This window comes from Xiphophorus maculatus, chromosome 1, assembly GCF_002775205.1.
Source record: "Xiphophorus maculatus strain JP 163 A chromosome 1, X_maculatus-5.0-male, whole genome shotgun sequence".
In the NCBI taxonomy this organism is placed as follows: Eukaryota; Metazoa; Chordata; class Actinopteri; order Cyprinodontiformes; family Poeciliidae; genus Xiphophorus; species Xiphophorus maculatus.
The window spans coordinates 10062584-10085217 of record NC_036443.1 but is presented as its reverse complement, the minus strand read 5'-3'; the positions used below and the strand labels follow the sequence as shown (position 1 = coordinate 10085217).

The 22634-nt window shown below is 40.0% G+C and overlaps 2 protein-coding genes across 2 annotated transcripts; both read right to left on the bottom strand.

The window, feature by feature from the left end:
* Positions 1 to 1580: 1580 nt before the first annotated feature.
* On the bottom strand, positions 1581 to 7179 carry LOC102218605 (NADH dehydrogenase [ubiquinone] 1 alpha subcomplex subunit 4-like 2). The gene is made up of 4 exons (XM_005800105.3): positions 7012 to 7179; positions 3586 to 3671; positions 2460 to 2520; positions 1581 to 2341 (listed from the first exon to the last, which is right to left on the bottom strand). Exons 1-4 carry the CDS (start codon positions 7051 to 7053, stop codon positions 2285 to 2287), a joined length of 246 nt encoding a protein of 81 aa, XP_005800162.1. The 5' UTR covers positions 7054 to 7179; the 3' UTR covers positions 1581 to 2284.
* Positions 7180 to 10595: 3416 nt separating this feature from the next.
* On the bottom strand, positions 10596 to 17156 carry actr5 (ARP5 actin related protein 5 homolog). Its single transcript, XM_005800158.2, has 9 exons — positions 16767 to 17156; positions 16279 to 16517; positions 15994 to 16163; positions 15701 to 15918; positions 15264 to 15428; positions 12115 to 12219; positions 11783 to 11922; positions 11472 to 11604; positions 10596 to 11320 (listed from the first exon to the last, which is right to left on the bottom strand). The coding sequence occupies exons 1-9, from the start codon at positions 17148 to 17150 to the stop codon at positions 10997 to 10999; spliced, it is 1878 nt and encodes a 625-aa protein (XP_005800215.1). The 5' UTR covers positions 17151 to 17156; the 3' UTR covers positions 10596 to 10996.
* Between the last annotated feature and the right edge of the window lie 5478 nt (positions 17157 to 22634).

The following is a 22634-nucleotide window of genomic DNA, read 5'->3' as shown; positions in this document are numbered from 1 at the left end:
GTGTCGTCAGAAAACCCCCAAACACTCTGACCGTCGCACAAGCAGCATCACAGCACAAATAAATGAGGACCCGCCTCGTCTCGCTGAATTTTTTCTCATGACCTGACAACTTGTCTTTGTGAGATTTTGAATGCATTTAAAACGTCAGGGAAACCATGTGTCTGCTCAATTCAAGGTATTAGGCTTACTATTATTGAAACAGGGTTTGTTGTGAGGTGAGGTGGTTTTAATTTTGTTCATAATCTAAACCTTTAAAGGCGGAGGAGTGGTGGAGGTGTTATGTTATTTCAACTTTTTTTTTTAGTTTTATGTCATGTGATAATGTTATTCCCTCATCAAAAATATATTTGGAGTGTTTTTTTCACGCGTGTTTGAGAAATCCTTGACTCTCCCATGGCAACCACTCAGGGATGCCTAAACGTATGCTCTTACAAAACGCTTCCTCTTTCCACAAAGCTCCTCCTCACAGCTGCAGTGTCCAAGTCAAGCTCCCGTCCCACAGAACATCCTTCTCCTGCACCTCCTCCATTCAGCTCCTTAAAACTAGCGGCAGCAGCAATTAGCAAACACCTGGTGGAACTGAGCTCATCAGAGGGACTACTTATCAGTGCAAGAAAGGTTGTCAGGAGTGTCAGGAACAGCAAAAGCTTCTTAAAGAGACAGAAGCCCAATTTCAAGGTGTTAAATTACAAGGTCAAATTTATTTTAAGTCATCTTTGATATATACAACTTTTTTTTTTATAACAACTGAAGGTAACATAGATACTGGATCATGCTATAAGATGCCACTGTATGGCTGGAAAATACATAATACTGTCCCTTTAAGTTCTAGCATTCTTTGTTTTGCTTAACCTTCAATTCACCTGAGAAGAAACCTGAATCCATCATATTCAGTGGGATCACATGGATGAAGTGATGTTCACATCTGACTGTAAATAGTCAGATGTGAACATCATATTCAGTGAAAAGAGACACAACGAAACATCCCATGCCAGATGAAAATCCTGAAAGTAAAGGATGAAATGACATTGGATGTGAGTATTAAACAGCAAAAAAACTGATATTTGGAGCTTGATTTTAAAAAATAGGTTTACTAACATGATCATCTTTCCTTACGTTCAAGTTTCCCCTTTTCAGGAAGTACCAATGATGATAGCTTCGTCAAACACTGAGCCCTCATTAGGATTTATTATCATCATTATTATGTATGTGTACTTGTGTGCTTGTGTTATTATGTATGTGAGCTCAGGTTACATTTACAGTATTGAGCTTAGGATGCCACACAGGGGTGGACTGTTTAAAATCCTGTCACTGATCAAAGACACTGGGCTGCTGTTACATGTCTCCCTCTCACACACACGCACACACGCATGCACACGCCCACACGCATGCACACGCGCACACACAGTCTGAAGGTGGCTCCACTGAATAAGCATCATTCACCTGCAAAGTGACAGCCGTACTGCCGACAGTGCAGTGTGTGGAAAAAGATCCGTATCTCTCTCACTTCCATCCAGGCGCACAACAACAATCACCTGCCCACTATGTGGAGACGACTCACGACAAAATAAACACTTCGGCAACCATCAATCAAAGGTTCATTTATTGAAAGAATATAATTATGTGGTTAAAGCACCCGATGCTTTCATAACTGACGCAATCACTGGTAAATTTAGTGACAGCTGAACTTACAGTCATGTGTTGGTTATGAAGTGCAAACACTCTGCTCACAATGACTGCTGCTGGAGGGCAGGACGGCATTGCTCTATAAAACGCTGGGATAATAAAGAGGAAAAACGAGGCAGGGTTGTTTCGGTGCATTTTTTCCTTTGCATATTTTACATGCTATTTACATTTAGGATGAATATCTGGAAACCTACAAAGTAATTAGATTAATGCATGTTTTCTTTTTCCTGGTTGTTTTCAATGTAATGTGGTGAAAATTAAAGTGGAAACAATATTTCCAAAACAAGGCTATGTTCTTGAGATAATTACGGTCAGTGATGAAAATTAGAAGTAAGTATGACTATGAAAAATAAGCCGTAATGTAAAATGGGACGAACACAGGCAGAAGGTCTGTGTGTGTTACATCTTACAGTAAGCAGTTTCAATAGTTTGCTGTTACATTTACCAGGCAGCTGCTATTTAAAACCGAACATCTGAATTTAAGAGTTGGGTTCACCCAAAACCCGCAGTGCTGATGTCAGAAAAGACAAAGAGAGAAAGAAATTTGAGTCCAGATCCGGATCTTCGTTTCTTCCTGTTTGACTCTGAGCTGTACGGTTCAGAAATCAGGACCCTCCTTCTTCAAGTTTTTATAGTCTGTGGTGATTGCCACAAACTGCAGAAGAAGAACATAAACATGAAATGAAACAGAAGATTGCTGCTGCAGCAAAATAATTACCCTGTAACTTGTGTGGACTAAGTAGTAGCTAATGTTTGTGTGTGATCTGGATTACCTTGTACTGGTATGTGGGGTCGAGGTTATTCCATGGTTCAGGATTATCTGTCTTGTTCCAGCTAAATCCAGAAAAACAAGGAATTGTTTTATCCTCTTTAAATCTTTACCGCCATTGTTTTTAAAGAAACCATAAAAATAACTAAATAAACAGTGGTGTGCAAACATGTTGCAAGACCTGCTAAGACCAGACATTAAGCCAAATGCTTACTAAAAGCAAATCCAGCAAGACTTGGATCAAGGGGAACAAATATATTCATCAAAAGCAAGCAATAAGTCAAGCTATTTCTTAAAAGGTTTAGAGCTAATACCAGAGCAGAGTCTCAGGATGACACTGAAGCTGATCGAGTTGGTTGAAAATGAATAGATTTTACTCAGAAAACATAAATAATGATCACCGATTAAGAAGGTGCGCAATCTGACAAAGTGTCCAGAAAAAGGCCTGAAGCTAATGCAGTCTGATTGGTGTCAGCTTGACTGTTACAGACACGGCATGTGTTGTTGTTGTTGTTATTTTAAACTCCACAGTCACAAACATTAACGTATTACTGTACATTAGGTTTAATGAAACAGATTAACAGTGCCATGAAATGTCCTTTCTATTCTTCCATACCCCTAAATAAAATCTGGAGCAACCGATTACCATGGATGTTGCTAGGATGCAATTGCTAAGTGGTTCTCCTGTGTGTAATTTAATTGTGTTTCTAAATCATGAAAATGAAACATTCTGTGAATGCTTCAAGATTTGTTATCAAAAATTTGTGAATAAATAGCATCAAAAAAATCAAGGAACACAGCAGGAGAGGTAAGGGAGAAAGTTAGGAAGAAGGAGAACAACCATAGACAGACAGAGCTAATGGAACAGTTGAAAATGGCCTAGTTAAAGTCCAAACCTAAATCCAAATTAGAACTTGAAACAGAAACTTACATTTCTTATCATTCCGACAAACCTTAAACTCTTTTATTTGCGAAAATCTTTGCAAACCTCATATTATTTCCCTTCTACTTCACAACTATACAAAACTTGTGTTGGTTACTTCGAAGTGTGAGTGCGAGTGAGGATTGCAGGCTGTTTTTTTAATTATTATTTTTATCCAACACTGCTGCAAAAGTTCATAAAGTCTTACGTGACATGTGGTCCTCTGGCCAGCCGGATAAGATATAAGGATGCGCCACCCATTCCCAGGCAGATAAAGAAGAACTGGGGGATTAGCTGGAGACAAACAGATAAAACCAACAATTATTATTTCTTTGCTATTAAAAATTAATATAAGAAGTAAAAAAAGTTATTTTATCGATGACAAAGCATAACCTGACAAAAGGCTCATACAGTTAGACATTGGAACACATCGGATCAGAACCCACCCCTGAAACCTGAATGTGTACTGGCTGTGAAAAGTTAATATTTATGGATGTGAAACCATAAATATGTACTATGAGCTATATGTGGTGTATGTATTATGTTATTGCAATTTCAAATAATTAAACATGTACATACAAAGAAGCCTAAGTGTTCTAGGTTTCTGGCATAGCTGTGAATTACTTATTTTTCTGAAACTCTGGCACACATTCAGATTTGTGGTTGTAACATTGTAAAATGTGGGGGGGAGTCAAAAAGAGTTCATTCAAACAGTTTTGTTTCAATTTTTAAAAAAATTGTCAAAAAACAAGTCATTTCAAAACAGCGTGTTCAATAAATTTAGATGTGATGAAAAGCAGCAAGTCCTTTCAGCTGCGATCTCATGTGAAGAGCAAAATCACATTTGTCAATTTAAGCCACACAAATATCTTTTTAAGAGAAGGAAATACTGCAGTGACTCAGCTCAGTCATCTAAACCCTTAATTTGACAGTCCAATTAATGGCAAGTTTTTTCCAATCAAAAATCTGATTATATCCTCCAGTCATTTCCTTCCAGGTTCATCAGAAAATCGCAGCCGGTTTGCTCCTTTCCAGGTGAGGACAACAGGAACTGTAAGACAGGTGATGTGGGCAGCGGACCAATCACAGCTCTGCTGATTAATTAGTGACCCGCTTCTGCTCCATCGCCTCCTGTCATCCCAGTGAACGAAGTTATGTAAGACTCTGAATGACGGTCTGTGGGAAAACAACAAACCCAAAGAACAAGAACTTCTTTGTCATACAATTTTCGCCTGTGCTGCATTTTAATGTGAAAAATAATGTTTCCAGAAGACCGAGGGTATTTTAATACTTTTGTTTCTTTTATTTGCAGTTGTTCTTGTTACGGCTAGCTCCTCAATTGGACAGGCGGACTTCTTCAAATCACACCAAAAGCCATCTCTGTTTTCTACCCAGAATGCAATGGGAACACTAGCCCATTGGCTCCCACAACTGTTTTTTTTAATCATTAATCTTAAGATAAAAGGATCGATTTTATTTTTCCATTTGCTTTACTTTTTCATATAAAAAATGTTGCATTACATATTAACATACACGTCAATAATATTAAAATGAAAATGTTATGAATAATTAATAATGATAACAAATGTTAGTACCATAGAATACAAACAATATGTATTACTCTATCATTTATTTAATGAATAACATTAATGATATGCTATAAAATAAATGTCAGGTATACATTTTGATTTTAAATGTATTTAAACACTCTTATTACTTAATAGACAACAAAAATAGAAATGTATTTACTATACTTATACATTTGTCTTTACATTTTTTTAATCTACGTTTTTTAATTTGTCAATTTAGAAATAGATTAAAAAAAACAACATGTATTTAAATTTTAATTGTCTTATAGTCTTGTCTAGTTACATTAGCTTGGATTCCAAAGTCTGCTGTAGTTTCGGGGATGAGGATCTGAAAAGGTTTGGCAACAGCTGGTCTAGTTGGTCTCTTTAACGTGAAATGGAAACATCTTCCAGTCAATATGTACTAAAAAAGAAAGAAATGTCCACAAATTGGATGGAAGACACCATCAGCTAGACGTCAGGTAGCTTGTTAACCCCTCCAGGAAGTCTGACCACAAGTTAAAGCTTGACTCACGTCAATCCGACATGATCTCAATGTGAGCCAAATGGATCCTGAAGGAGGATTAGAGCCACTAACGACCCCACAATGTAAGACAGTTCAATGCAGACGGAAAGTTGATTTGAGGAAGTTACACCAGGAGTTTAGTTTAATAAAATAATGAACTCCAGCAGGTTGGCTGACCTGGACAGGAGAGCGAAGAGTCTTTGGTCATGAAAGGTCAAACTTCAATGGGTTTTTCAATGTACAATGGCGGAAATATAAAGATTTTTACGATTTTAAAAAAAATCATCAATTGGGTGACCGACCCAATGATGATTATTATGTACTTTATATTATTAACTCAGATTGTCTTCATTCCTCTTTACTTATACTTTCATCCTGCAATTTTCTGAATTGCAGACATTTTGTGACAGAGATTTCTTAAAATGCACCACTCTCATAATGATATTGCTCTGCTTATCTTTCACTCTTTCCATCTGTGTATTTGTCTGACTGATGTCTTTATTTGTCTCCCTGACTGAAACTTTTGGACTCTAACCGTCTGTCTCTTTCCGTCCGTCTGTGTGAAGTTGATGAGGCAGGTTTACGGAGTCTCAAAGGGATTTTACTCTCTGCGGTTTCTGTCTTGGTGCTTGTCAGTTTTCCAAGATGATAGACGGTGCTGAGGAGCTCTGGTAGCTCAGGTTTTCATCTCTGCAGCTTCTGTAGCTCTTTCTGTCTCTCTCTCTCTCTCCAAGGAGACCAGAGACAAAAAGTTAACACTCTGTCAGCCCTTGTGGAAATGGATAAAAAAGACTGAAATAATCCCCTCCCCTGTGGGGGAAGCAACGTATGTCTTTGAGGAAAGGTTTTACACCAGTAGCTGATCTGATTTTGTCAGATAATTAGGGAGATTGAATAATTTTTTTTCATGTGTTATGTATGACTGGTGCCTTAATCCTCTCTAATTTTGAGTTGATTTTAAAACGGGCTGCAGGAATGACGTAACTGACTGAATGAGAGCTCCAGATTAGAAGAGACAGAATTAGTCTTCTCTTTATCTTTCCTGCTTTAACCTATTAATGAATGAGTGGCATTGCAAGTGATTACATAAGCAGGCTAAGTACAGGAATAAGGACAGTAGGGAGTGACATTTGACTGCAAATTTACTAAGGTAAATCAAATTTTGCAGTATTTTTGCTGAAAATCAATAAGCAGAAAAGGCCAGTAGAAACGATCTAAAAGTTGACCTACTTATGATTTGGACATGGTAATCTAATAAAAAAAAAGAGAATGGATGTGTATCTAAGCCAAAAACAAATTAAAATTATACCACAATCACATTTACTTTTGTAATCAAAATTATTACAACAAAATGCTAATTATATTCATTAAACTCATGTGATAAACATCGTGTGGCTGAATTTCCTTTCACAGTTTTTCAAAACAAGGGTCATCCAATGAAATTTAGAAAGAGAAAAATAGCTTCTTTTTTTTTTTTTTTAAATCGCCACACATCATAAGAACATTAAAGTCAAACCAGGAAGAAATTAGGCTTACTCACCCCAGGGTGCCTCTTTGCGTGCTCAGCCACGGCCCGGAACATCAGTGCTCCAGTTTACAGGTCTCTATATGTACAGAGGATAAAATAAAAGTTTTTCAGAGTCGACAGTTCGGGCCAACCACCAGCTTCTCGTGGCCGTGCACAGGCGGGATTAAGATCTGTTGCTTTCTACATATGGAGCGAGACAAGGGGGAGGAGGAAGAGGAGGAGGAAACAGGGGTATGAGAAAGAGGCCTTTTTCATCTAATTACAGCTACTGTTGGGTGATTCAACCCTTCTAAACGCTGTACGTGTTTGAAGATGAACATCTCCCTGGAACATGATGATTTGTTATTCCAGCAAAAGGCAGATGCTCAGCTGGCTTTAGCGAGGAAGCACAGAGAGACTTTATCCATCTCTTTGCTTGTGGTCTTGTGGGAGACGAGTAGAGGAAATGAAACAGGATTGAGTTTCCTTTCAAAGGCCAGGGGGGAATTAATGTATGTCTGAAATCTTATCAGATACAAAAACAAGAGCTTCTCATAGGAATTAAGCAACACATTATTTTTTTTTAAATGAGAATTTCTCTGATAAAATATAAAAATACAGGCTGGTCAGATATTGTTGCATCCTCCCCAGAAGCCCTCCTCCTAATTGAGTCTGGATGCTCCATGTTTGCAGCTGTCGTCTTGGACACTCGGTCACCGTCTCTGCGCCTTTTCAGGCTTCTCAGACAGCCAGTCAGCGCCACCGCAGACCTACTCAAACTCTGAGTGTTTGGTAACATAGCAACACAGCTTAGTAACCATTATTTCAAGGAAGAAGAGAGGGGCGGGGGACGCAACACAGGATTTGCAGCTCTCGTGCATTTGAAATTTAAATTTTCCCAACAGGTGCTTCAGCTATAGCCTAGCTTGTCAAGAAAAGATGCAGAGCATCTATTAAAATAAAAAGAAACATATGTAAAAGGAAATCATACTTTATATGAATTTATTGCATGCAGTGTTTAAAAACAAAGGAGAAGCCAAACGAGCCCATCGGACCAAAAGCTCAGAGACAGAGACACGCTTTGTCCTCCCAGTCTGCGTAATGGACCAGTGTCTACGATTCATTGTGCATCAGTTTAATTGGATGTGAAGACAAATGCAATCCAATTTGTCTCATAAATGCCCCTTAGAGATGTTTCATCCCAGCCTGTGACGTCCCACAGCGTCCACAGAGGACTGATCTGGAAAATAAAGCAGCAGCTTTGATCATGTGAGGAACATAATCAATCAATATCAGCAAAGTTTTGTTATGCAGAAAGAAGAATCTGGCAATTGTTTTTGCCAAATATTATAACTTTCTTATTTTCCAGTTTAGTTTATTCACACATACAGAGGATCATGTTCACAATAAAATGTCTTGCAGGTGAACCTTCCAGACTGATTAAAGTGACTGATTATCACTTTAATCAGTCTCAAGCGTTTTGCAACCTCTTAAAGGCTTTCCTTTGACTTGGCATCAGCTCTGTCCCTGCCGAAGAAAATCATGATGCTGCCGCCACCATGTTTCGACATGGCGCGCAATTACGTGTTCAGGTTGATGCTTAGTGCAAGTTTGTCCTCACATGGCTTGTGGAGAACTTTACACAGGAGTTCTTGTGGTTTCTAACTTTAGCCTAAATGCTTTTAGAAATCTTTGCAACTTTCTCCGTGACCTATCTCCTGTGTTACTAAGATGAACAGGGTTTTTCTTTGGGGTATCACTTTAAGATAGTGATACCTGACTATCTCTAGTGATAGTGTACCCACAGGCACGATGATTTTCAGGTTTGTATGTGTAGAAAACATATAGAAAAATGTGTTGTTTTCTTCTGCTTTGCAAATTAAGTATGACTGTTTTGAACAGAGGTCGGCATAGGGCCCAAAAATGCAAGAAATTAGTAAGAGTATAAAGGAGCCATCTAAGAAAGTACTCAAGTAAGAGTAAAAAAGTATTTGGTAAAGAGACTACTCAATTACTGAGTAACATGTGGTTTAATGTTTTTTAAAATGATCTAATCAGACAGACAAAAATATAAAGATAAGTGCAAATATGTGCAAAATGACATTAGAAAAACTAAGCTTGTGTAGAAACGAGAAGTTTCACTTTAACAAATTGCAGGTGTGTAATCCAGAAATTTTACTCAAGTAAAAGAGGCAATACCTCAAAGTGTAAACCTACTCCTAATTGCACATTTATTTCAAAAATTTACTTAAGTGAATGTAACTACCCACCTCTGGTTTTGGACTATCACAAAAATGTATATTGTGACTACAATATACACTGCAAAATGTAGAAAACCGCAAGGCACGACTGCATATTCCAGTATTTGAAACACTACTGTTCTTTCCCGCCAATAAGACAACCAGTTGAAGAGTCAAATGTATGCACACAGTCTGTGCACGCAAACATGTGAATAGACTCACGACAATGACAAGGTTTCCCATAACAAACCAAATTTGAGTTTTTGGCTATTTTAAGAAAAAGCTTAGTGGTATCTGTCACAGATTCAGAGTTTGGACTTTTATTTTCCCTCTCCTCCGCCACAGGTCTGCGGGACATTGGCTCATCCCGTCTGCTGCTCCTGCTGACCTACAACACTGCAGCTCACAAACAAATCCTCCTAATTGGACACCAGCCAACGCGGTGGCAGCAGGCTTGTTTGGAAACACAAGCCCCCAGTCAGTGAGGTATTTCCCCCCTGCGCCGTGAGGTAAACATGGTCCAGAAACACATAATGATGGTGCTGATTGGCCCTAGCAGGAAATATGCTGTTTGACAGGACATCTTGCACGTCATCATCCTTTAGTAGGGAGAAATAAAAATGCGGAGACCTGTTACACATCATCAGGGTGGGTTTTTTTTTTTTTTTAGAGATGCAGTTATACAGTTTGATTTCAACATGTTCCTATATTTTTTTTTTCTCCCATTTTAACCCTTGTGCTAATCTTCAACCAATCCTGTGGAAGTCGCAGGCACGCCGTGGCTCCTATCAGCCCCTGCTGTGGGAACGGGGCCTTTCTGAATGCATGCGCGCCGCCCGCTGCCATGTTGTTACTTGAGGAGAAACAGAGCAGGCCGAGCGCTGGTTTGAACCTTGATCCCCGACACGGCTTCCCACATAATACTATTAAACTACTCAGGCCTGCTGCACTGCGCGGTCACCAAGGAGCAATAAAATCCACGCACTTACCGGACTGCTCACACGCTGGCCAGGAAGACCAGTCTAAGCTCTGTAGCTTGTGCACATCATGACATTGAAATCAGACAGTTTAATAAGTTTTACACTATAGGGAAAAGTAGAAATGCGACATTTAGTGATCTCTATAATGCAAACATAAAGGTCAGTGTTATACAATAGTTTACATATATCAACAAGGAAAGACATAACATTGTATGTTTCTTTTCGCCATCTAGTGGAAACAAGAATATACTGCAACATAAAGTAATTGGGTTTCTGATGAAAGGATTTGTTTACACTAAACACAAAACAGACATGATGAATGGACAAAAGGAAAACCTAAGGAAAAGAGGTTAGATTAGAGAAAAAAATGTAGTGATGAAACAGACTCAACTTTACTTAAAAAAATCTGTATTCAAATAAACAAAGAAAGCTCATGTTTTTTTGTTTACAAAATATTGAAATACATGTTTCAACTAGACCTTAAAAGGTGATCACCATTCAATATGAAAGGTTTCGATCAGCATTTCTACAGACGTTAATTACAAATTTACAAAAGACTCAAAAAGGAAAGTCTGAATGAGAGACGTCGTTGTGGAAAACTCTAAAATTATAACGCTGGAAAAAGATGTAGCAATGTTTGGTTGAAACTACAGCTGCAAAACATATGGAGTAACATTTGTCATATAATGCAATAGTCCAACCGCAAAGGACTCAAAGGTTGGGATTACCAAATCAAACCAAAATAAAAAATAAATGCATCACGTCAGTCCAAACTGCACTCAGTGAATATTTCTCATTTCAGGAGGCAGCCATGTTGACGTCAGCAGAATCTGAGGATAAGGATGGAGCTGGGGCGACTGTAACGGTTGCCGAGGCGGCTGAGGCTCCTGTCAGGGTCTGAAGAGCCGCAGGGGGCTCGGCGGGACGAACAGGAACCGGTTTGGCGAGCTTCATGGGAACGAAGACGTTAGAGGCGCAGTGTTCGCTCAGATATTCGCCTCCTTTCTCCTCGTAGTCCTGCCGGCTAATCCAGCCTTCTGCTCCTGCTGCGGCTGGATGCTCCAACGCCCAGTCCCGCGCTCCGTACCACGCGTCCAAGCCTGGCCGGGTTGCCATGGTTACCTGTGTAGGCAGGTAAAATTAGATTATTATATATACGGTAGATTTTTTTTCTCACCCGGTTTCAATTCAAAACAATTATGCTCATCAAAATCTGCATTATGTGTCACAACATGATTTGCATTATTTTAAAAAGACATTTTGAAATGTTAACCTTGAAATGAGACTGGAATGGCCTCAGTGCCAGCAGCTCCCTCTCCACCCGCTCCTTCATGCCAGGGTGCTGCATGTTCCCTCCCGTCAGAAACACATTGCTCACCAGCGCCTCCTGCTGCTCCGGGGTGTATCTGTTTGTGGTAAAACAAATTTATATGTGAAGTTCCAATAAAACTGTATGCATTTCCATAAAATAAAACCCTGTTGTGCATTGTTTTAAAAGAAATTGTTCTTATTGGCCACCCGTTTGCAATGCAAAGCAGTGGAGTGTTTTATTACTGCAGTGGATCTGTAATATTGTGTTTTTACCTTGCTAGGACATACTGCAATGTCTCCATCAGTCCCATCTGGTCTTCTCCGATCAGAGAAGGCTGGAACAGGATTTCCGGACAGCGCAGCCGCTCCGTCCCCACAAACAGCTGGTGGTACTCGGCCATGTTGAAGGCGGGCTGGAAAACAGCTCATTCTTTTAAGTCTCGCCCCAACATCTGTTTTTCCGGAGCAAAGTCCAGAGCATGAGCAGAAAACTTGACTAAAAGTTTACTTGCAGATACTCCTCCACACTCTCCGGCCCGTCAGCACAGCGTTAATGAGGCTCCCATGTATTTATTAGAGAATCTACAGTGTCGGTGTGCCACTACCTGAACGACGCCGGCGGATTTTTCTGACAGCGGGTCCTCGGGGAAGTCTGAATCCATCAGTGCCACTCCGTCTCCTTCATCCACCGGCTGCTCTAACTCCGACACCTGGCAGAGAGCGAGAGAACAGCCTCAGGCGTCATGTCAGCCGCAGATAATCCACTGCAGCAGGCGGGAACAAATTCTGCACATTCATTAGGAGTCTTAACAAAATAAAAATAAAAAAAAGACTGGATCATCTACATTTTTAGACTACAGATGAAGCTTGATCACTAAGAGTGCTCCTGACTTTTACCTATCCAAGCATTTGCATACTCACTGTAACGCAAAGCAGTGGAAATATGGAATTTGCTCATTTTACAAAAACATGGTTCGATTATTTATCTACAGTGCAAAGAAAAAGTGCTTCATCTCTGTTTCAGTTTATCAAACTAATCAGACAAAGATAACCTGAGTGAATACATAATTCAGTTTTTACATTACTATTTCATTTATTAAAGAAAGGAAGTAAAGTTACTCAAAACTTTAAGAAAAATCAAGGCCCAGCTTCATCTACATGTTCAAAACTGTATCATGTTTATCTTACAAAGCTAACAAAGTTGGATTCTCCCTAAAATCTAAGGGGTTTTCCACCCATTAGAAGGATGTTCACATTGAAACATAGAGTGAACTGCATCCGTTTCTGGTGACTCCTGTCTGTCTTTGACGTGTGTCCAGCTCATGTTAAGAGAGCAGCTGAAACACCAGGCATAAACCTTTATGATGTTCAAAGCAAAATTTAAAGCTTATGAAGCAGACGACTTTTTCTGTTGATCTTGTTAAGGTTGAGTATTCAATAAATCACATCCAAACAAAGAGAAAACATACTAGGATTGTAATTATTTGATTACTGAAATAATCATCAACTAATTTCCAAATCGAATAATTGTTAATTGGAGAATAGGGACTGAAAAAATGGCAATTTGCTGAAAGAGCAACACCCTCAGAGAGGTAAGTAAGCCAGAACTGTACAAAAATACAAACATTTTGCATTTATAAAAAATAGAAACCTTTGTCTATAAATATATCCATACAGTGGCTCCATATAGGGGGGAAAAGTTATGACAATTCTAAGGTCCCTGGACCACAGGGGGCCCCCCCACAATATATATATATATATATATATATATTTAAATATATATAGGCAGCAGTTAGTAGAAGACACAAGTACGACTGTGGTAGTTACTATGCTGCCTAGAAAAATAATAAAGTCAAGTTTTCAAAAAAAAAAAAAAATACATTAGAGAGAGAAAAAGACAAGAGTGTCTATTTGTAACAGTTTTCCTCCAAGAGAGGTGAGAAGACTGTGTGAAATTATCAACCATTTAGCATAGTTAGCTTAGCTACAGACTACTGTTTGCCTCCATTTCACTAGCATTTAATGAATTAAGGAAAATAAATACCAAGATATTCATATATTTAACTTGTCCCTGTACCTTTTACCACACTTGACAACAGGTGAATCAGTCAGCAGCAGCTCTAATCCCCGATACCAACATAAACTCCTTACCTCTGTCCTAGTGAAAAAGGTGAGCAACACTGTATCCAATGACAACCTAGTTAGCATCATTCCAGGGAATCTATAGGGATTTCTCTGTGTCTTTGCTCTTTTTACAATTACACAACAAAACAATATATTTGCTGCTGACGGAAATTCAAACAATCTTTATAAAATGATTAAAAAAAAAACAGCCTCCTGTCTGGACTGCAGTCAGTCCAAACAGTTTTACTTTAGCTTGCATTTAAATTACAGATACATATCGTCACCTCCTGACCCGTCCTCTCCTAAGTGAAATTAAAGCTGCAGCATGTAATTCTTATAAAAAATATTATTTTTTACATATTTGTTTGAACTGTCATTGTGTTATGACAGAATGGCATGAGAGATAATCTGTGAAAAAATTATTTCCTCTGCCTTCTCCAAGTGCTATTTAGAAACAACCAATCAGAGGCAGGAGGCGGGTTTTAGCGCTGTCAATCACAATCTCATTTGGCTGCTCATCCTCCTTCCCCCTTGCTTTGTGCTATGCTGCAGCTAGCATAGCACAGAGCTATGCAGATTCAAATTGTGAATGCTCAGTTTAGTTAGCAAAGCTACCAGTGACGGCAGATAAACAGTTTTCCTGTAACAATAAGTTGTTTCTCCTCCATTAACACATTTAGCAGTGAGTGAATGAAGTTGCTTAACAACACTAAACCCTCCTCCTGGTTCTGATTGGTTGTTTCTGGTCAGAACGGTGCATTACTTTAGCTAGCAACAGTAGTTCAGGGAGGAGGTGGAGGAGATTGATCTTTTCACAGATTATCTGTCTTGTAACAAACTGTCACGATATGGTGACAACTTTAACAAATATAGAGAAAACCTATTTTTATTAAAGTTACATACTGCAGCTTGAATAAAATGCAACTACACAGCATTTTTTTTTTGAGAAGTCTGGATTGTTTTATGTATATTTTGCACGTTGTCTGTGACTGTTGCAAGTGGGAAGAGACATTTCAATGAGATAAAACTAAATAATAAAAAATTTAAGCAACCTATTTACATGCAGTATGTGGACTGTGGCATGTAAAACTCATTAGCAGTAAATATTGTGCTAGTATCAGCATTGAACCAAAGAAAGCGAGGCAGTTGCAGGCCTTTAAAATTGTGATGCTTTTGATGGGTCAGATAGACTCAAGAAACTGTAACAGTAGTTTCACAGGGGGAGAGGGCCCAATCTAATGTTTTGTCATGGGGCTCAAGAGTCCTGGCGGCGCCCCTGTAATCCACACTCCTCAAGTGGCATGACTTTAGCTGGTTGAAGTTTTACTAACCACCTTTTCTATCCAAGTATTAATTGGTTGATCCAATAAATAGTCACCAGATTATCCATATACTGCATTGATGTTAAGCCAAACAGAAAGGGCTTAGCTTTTCACATGTTAACTTCATAAGTATATATTTTTTTGCTTTGCCACAACAGATCACACATACATTGAGAAAGCTATACTAACGCTTTATCAGTGTCAATAAAATGTTTATTTCCTAAATTAGTTGAATTTTCGGTGTGTTTTTACTGTGTACAAACTAGACTTAAAATGATAAATCAGTAGTTGAACAGAAAAGGCCGTACCTCCATCTTCCCCTCCCCTCCGTCGCTCTGCAGCAGCTTCAGCCTCCCCTGCTCCACCGCAAGCTGCAGCTTGTTGATGTACGACTGCAGCTCCTCAGCTGAATCCATGTTGAGCTCCATGAGGCTTTTGTGGAACTGATCCAACAGGCCGTCCTCCAGCAGCTCCTGCACACACAGTGCCCTATGATCTCTGTGCTGCACAGTGACTCAACAATGGCTGCTTTTATTATCACAGTTTGTTTGACTTTTGCTTGTTGCAGTGCTGAAACCATGGAGTAAGCAAAGTATGTTTACACTGATTTTATTAAATCATAATAATAACAATAAAACAGACGAGGAGCCACATATTTTGTTAGTGATAAATGAAAGTAGTTTTAAAATATGTTTAAAGAGTTGGAAAACTTTTTTTTTTTTTACATATTTAGAGTAACAATTACTTGTATGGCCAAAAATCGGTCCAGCCTCTCTTGATCCTGCTGCAGCTTCTCTTCCCGCCGCCGAGTGTTGATCTCCTGAAGTCTTCGGAGCTGCTGAGCTCGCCTCTCTTGCCGCTCCTCCGCACTCACGCAGCCTCCTGGCACCTTCCCAGAGAAGGGAAGCTGTATCCGGTGAACCTCCCGCTCATAAAACTCCGGGCAGCGCCACTTCTCCAGCTCTGTGGACCAGAAACAACAAAGGGATTAAATAAATACATAAGAATAAGATGTGGGTACGTCAATCTGTGTTGTACCTTCGTGATAATCCACGGCAGCGTAGCTGTGCCCATGCAGCAGTTCCTCCATGCGGCTCAGTGTGATGGCGGCGAGGTGACCTGGATATTTCAGCTGCAGGAGGCGCTGCAGGTAGGAAGCCGCCTGACTTCCAGCCACGTTCACACGTTTAGAGTTCAGAGCGTCCAATCTGAAATCAAAAATCGCATCAGGTGAAACAGGGAAGGCTGCATTAAGTGTAAGTATAATACAGTCAAAATACGGTGGAAGTACTCAGGATGATGTCTGCGTGTGTTGAGGCTCACCTGCCGTTGACGACAGGCAGGATGTGAGAGCAGTGGTAGCCAGAGGACAGAATGATGCCGGTGTTTGGTCGCTGCAGGTTCCTCTGATTGTTGTTGTGGTAGAAGCTGTACAAGCCGTCCACGCCATAAGACACAAACGGGACGCGGTAGCACTCAAACAGCAGCTCTGACATCATCTGCCGGCAGTGCAGTGGGTTGCAGGGGGCCTCTGTCATCAGGATGGGATGCTCCACACTGCCCTAGATGTGAGAGAATCAGAAACAAATTCAGCTAAACTCATTTTTACAATTTATGCAGAAGAAATAAAGGTATTAATAAAATCTAAATGGCATGTTTTAATTTTTTTTAAAAAGTGTGAGTTTGAATGCAAATATTATTTGAAAATTTCAGTTATTCTGAAATGACAAGTATTCACAAAATGTTTCCTGGAATTGCAACCAATTAATCAGTTCGTCCATTTTCACTGAGTTTCATTGTGTTTCCCTGACCTCCGAGCTGAGCCCCAGGTGTGTGAAAACATAGTCCAAGATGAGCTCCTGGATCTCGAAGTTCACCACCACGTTGCGGTCGAACTGGCTCTTGAGCAGCCACCGCAGCGGCTCCAGATTCGGGATGTCGTTCCCTATCTGGGTTTCGCTGCGGGCGGCCCCTCTGCTGCGAGCCGCCACCGACCTGAAAAGCAGCCGCGGAGAGTCGAACTCCGCCGCCGGAGCCGCCCAGCCGGCCCGAGTCTGAAAGGAGCCGTTGTCTATCACTATCGGGGCCGCCGTGGGGGTCACGCACTGGGCCGGGAGCTCGAAGACTGGGTCTGGGGACATTTTACAGTCCTGGAAGGAGAAGATTTGACACACCGGTTGATCTTTAGAAGCCATGTTTGAAATGTGTCACAGCAAAATACACCCGTGTTAAAACCAAATGTTGCCAACCATTAGTTCCCAGTTGCTTCCAGCCCGCCTGGTGACATGGGGGGAAAAATAATAAAAATAATAAAAATCGTGGCCACGAAATATGAAGTCGTTCCCACGAGTTATGTTAGGTCGTGGCCACGATTTTTATTTGTATTTTTTTTCTCCCACCTCACCAGTCGGGCTCTGTACAAAATGTTTGACTTCCATGTATTAAATTAGCTTAAATGTTTTCTATATATATATATATATATATATATATATATATATATATATATATATATATATATATATATATATATATATATATATATATATATATATATATATATAAAATTGTTTTACCTGAAACAATAAACTCACGTTTAATTCTGTCGACAAAAATTTCAAAAAAGTATCTTTTATCACTTCATGGGATGAGTCTAAGAGCGTAATGTTAAATTAATCTGCTTTTCATTTATGCTTTTTAAAGCAGAAATTCTAGGAGAGTCTAATTACTTTTCCAATAATTCGTAGATTCTCTGGGAAATTAATGTGATATGACACAAAACTATTATATGATATTTTCCTCAGGAAGAGGAGGGTAAGGTAGATTAAAAAACCCTCCTCAATTCATTAAATTCAATGATTGTAAGTGGAGGTGCGTGTTTGGTGTTATTTAGGTTTTTTAATCAAAATCACTGGGTGAATTTGGAATGAAAAAAAACAGAATATTTGTTAGGGTGAAAGATCTGTGATGCTGTGGGCCTGTTTAAGCTCTTTGAAATACCAGATATATTCTAAACGAACCTGGTGAAATCTGCCAGCACTTTGTATTTCAACAGGATAGTAGTTTAAGTAAATGTACTTAAACTGAAGGCTGCAATTTCTTTTCCATCATGAGAATATGTCACTGCAATGTAAAATGCATTTGTTTCCAGGGTTTTAGGTCACTTTTTACTTTTTCTCACTCATAATGTGGCCTGGAACAGTAATGATTAAATTTGACCACCAGAGGTCGCACCAAACCTTTTTGAATTAGATTTGACTCAGAGAAACTGATTATTTTTTGGTACTAGAGAGGTCTGCTTCAGTAAGGAAGTCTACAGTTCTACAGTTCATATGGACAACCATATTCAAGTTAGATATTTCTTTCTTAAAACTCAGATTTTTTTCTTACACGTTTTTTTCCCTTACTTTCCACTTCCATTGTCATCTTGACTGCAAAAACTGAAGTTACAGATTAAATCCTGTACAAGACTTTGGGGATTTGTGGTTGTGAGATAGTGCAGACTATCTCACAACAGCCTTTGCATTTAGGTTATAGATTGCAAGTAGCAGTAATTACATGTTTTACCAATACTTTCAAATAGTGAATTACTGTTGGTCTCGGCTGTAAAGGGCTGAAGCTTCAGATGTTTCTGAAGAGAACTGTTGTGCGTTCACACACTGTTTCACTTCCATTTATCACAAACTTAACAATAACTACACACATCCCTAATCTTTTCTGAATTTTTAACCATTGAATTATCTAGAAATGTGTTATTAGATGAACGTGATAAAAGTAAGATGGCAAGAAATGAATGTTTGTTTCTGTTTTCTGGATGGATTTATTTCCTAGATAGCACAGATATTGAGAGGCAAGATGAAAAGGAAGAAGAGTGTGTGTGTGTGTGTGTGTGTGTGTGTGTGTGTAGGTGTGTGTGTGTGTGTGTGTGTGTGTGTGTGTGTGTGTGTGTGTGTGTGTGTGTGTGTGTGTGTGTGTGTGTGTGTGTTTATGCGTGGGTGGGTGCCTGTGTGTTGTGGGCGGTTACAGTATGAGGCATGATGTTGTGTCACTGAAGCCCGTGCACAGTTCACTGCTCAGGCACAAAGCTCTAAGTGACTGCGTCCCTCTCCTCCTGATGCTAATAAGCAGATCTGGGTCACCTAACCCTCTTAGACACACGTGCATGGATGCACATACACTCACAACTGCAATCTTACCCTCCACCCACCCACAGACACACACATACATGCATGCAGACATAAACTAAAAAAAAAAAAAGAAAACACCCTGTCTACTTTCTATTTAAACTCACACACACACACACACACACACACACATATGGAGGCTCTGATTCCTCCGGGGCGGCAGGACGTGACATGGTGCTGCTGTCTGCGTACAGCGCTCGCAGCTCTCTGCTTGTTGTGCTTGTCATCCAGGCAGCGGTGATGAGGCACGAGGGAACAAACAGCCTACAAGCACTGGGGGACTGCCACGCATGATGCCAAGCAGCCTCCATTTTGTGGAGGAATGAGCAGACCGCTGGTTCTCTCTGACAAGGAAGAGGAGAGAGAGAGAGAGAGAGAGAGGGGATCATGTCAGGCTCAGTTCTGATGAAATGACTCAGAAGCTTCTACCCGTTACTCCAGTTCAAAGTATTCAGTAAAACTATTTGTATTTATTCAAATTTTACGGTTTTGACGGTACACCATTTTGATTCCAACACCCCCTTCCACCTTTCTCTGTCCTCTCTCCCACATAGAAAGAGTCCTCTTACAGAGATGAAGAGCTGACAGGGATAATCATGCATGTCGTTCGATTCTTTTGTAATAGAATCATGAATACAGAAGAGAAATCTGTATTATGAAATTTTCTCAGACTTACACTACCTTGCAAAAACATTGTTTCCACATTAGAACAAGGTTTTCTTGCATTTTAGTAGGATTTGATTTGGTCCTAAACAAAGCAGCACATATCTGTGAAATGGAGGAATGATGACGTCAAAATCTGCAAAGTGTGGCATGCATTTGTATTCAGTCACCCGTGTAGATGGGAGTTTAATCCCATCTACAAATATGCGCCTGTCATAATAATCCACTGTGAATTTGCATTACCAGGTAGCAACTAACAACTAATTAGAGCCAGTAACAAATAAACTGCTTTTATAAACAAAAATAAAGGGTAGCTGTCTGAGTTACTGAATAAATTCCTGTGCAACTTTGTGTAAAGGTCACACAAAGTCTGCCAACGCACTCCACAAGCATGAAAGGTTTCCCTTTCAGCAGTTAAATCAAAAAGAGGAAGCAGAAGTAAAAAAAGCCTTGTGACTTTTTATTTTCATTTTTCAGAGAGAAACATCATTCTTGGTAGCCATGTTTATATTTTAGAGCCAGTTATTTTAAATCAGTGAAGCAGTTTTGACTTCAAAACAAACATCATGATGCAGAAAGACAACCTACTTTAACACTCAAGTGTTTTTTTCACATAGAGCATTTTGGTTTCAGAAAACTGAGTAAAAGAATTGTGCAGTATCTGATTTATTGGAAAATGTATTGACGGAGAGACACTCAAACTGAAGGAAGGCAGCAAAAAAAAAAGAAGCAATTCCTTTGAATGAATATAAATATTATCACATTTAGAAGAACAGGTTTTTGTTCTTCTAAAGAACAAAAGGTTTTTGATGCTCTTTCACTTTTCTTTTTTTTTTTTGTTAATTACATCTTAGCTTAGGTCTTATATTGTTGACACAGTGCAAGTAAAGTCCAAGAAAAGAGGAAATGTGCAGGACAAGAACTGCCAGGTCCATTAAAAGTCCACAGCAGGACAGTATCTGAAAGTTACGTCTTTAAGAACCAAGAAGAAGAAAAATCCCATCCAGAGCTCACACAGGAGCCGAAGGATCATGAGCCTTGACTTATAGGAGTTGAAGTATTTGTGCATATTTTGCGTGTGTGTTTCAAGCACAATTTTCAGTCAATTTTACACTGGTTCTTTGTGCATCACAGTAAAGCGCTGAATAACTACAGGCCACTTGAATCAAATGTCGTCTGTTCCAAGTAATCTGTGAAACTGCTTTGATTCACATGCACATGTGTAAAAGTTTAAAACAATGGAATCCAGTGAGAAAGTAAGGCAAACATTGCATCTTGCACACACACACACACACACACACTCACCTGGGTGTGTGTGTGTGTGTGTGGGAGGCAATCACTAAAATTTTAAAATGTAATTGTGAAAAATTAGCAAAACTCACTGAAATGGCTAATTCTAGCTTCTTCACAAAAAAGACCTTGTAGTGTGAAAATCTCCTCCCTCCACGCATCACCCCCCCCCCCCCCCCCCCCCCCCCCCTTAAATCTGAACGTGCACACACACACAGTCCAATTACAGTGGCCATGGCAACTATCAGAGATTATTGCTCTCAGTCAGCGCTGCACGGCTGTCAGTGGAGGCTGTAAGCCTCTGCACACACACACATACACACACACACACACGCGCGCGCGCGCACACGGTAACACTTAACGCACACCCACTGAAGACTCCTTCTTCTTTGCATACGCGGAGTGTGAATTAATCCTCCTGTTTGTAGCCACAGTCACCAAACTAACCCCAAAGGCCTTTGTCAGAAATTCTTGAAAGGAAGTGTTTTTCAGCAGTGAGGCTAATTTTTTTGTATATTATGTTCAAATGTCTGTATTTTATATGTTCCAGTCCCTTGTCGCATTACATGCTCATAAATAAGATTGATCTGCACGTTTTTATTTATTTATTTTCTGCGTGTTTGCATGTGTGTGACATTTCCTCTGTCCCGTGCGGCGTGGGCCCGGGGACTCTGCGCGTTATGCGCGGGGGGGACGGGGGAGGAGACACGCCTCGAGGACTCTCCCTGGTTCCTCCGCCGTCCCACGCACGCGTATCCGCTCATATCCTCAAACACACGAATGACCCACACAAACTAACAAACACGAGCGCGAACAGCAGCTTGCCAGAGCAGCCCAAGCCAAGCATGAAAATATGCGGAACTTTCTCTGTCCTCCGGCCTCTTGCTAAATTTAGACCTCTCATCCATGCTGCGTGTTTTTTTGTTTTTTGTTTTGTCTTGCAGTGTTTCTCCCGCCGCACTGACTAGCCTTTTTTTTTTTTTTACTCCGTTCTCTTGGTGCCAGAACAATTTTGACCTAAAACAAAGGCTCAGTCAGAAACAGAAATTTTGTTGGTTTATAAAGACGTCCTGCATCTTTATTTGATTTTATTTTTATTTTGTTCAACTAGCAACGGAAAGACGAGCCCCTTGTTTTTTCTTGGCTCCCTGCCACAGTCGGGTACATTTCTGCAAGCCGACTGCAAAGACCGGATGACAGTTTTTGCTCAGCCCTGTCACAGCAGATTAGGGAGGCAAAGACGAGGTGCTTCCTACTTGCAAGGATTAGAGCTGAGGTGGGGGAGAAACCGCATTCCTCCTCTCTGACTTGTTTTCTGTGTGCACATTCAGAAAAATATAGCCCACAACACGAAAACCTACACAAATGACACGGAATGCTTATTGAATTAGCGGTTTAAGAGCGCTAAAAGACAGACGAGTCGGATGTGAGAGTGGAGCTGTCCGCGGTGCTGCCGGAGCTCCGCATCTGGCCAGCTGCAGGAGGCTCATCATGTCAGCAACGAGTTGCTTCCCCTCACAGCCCGAAGAGAGAGAGCTCATCTGG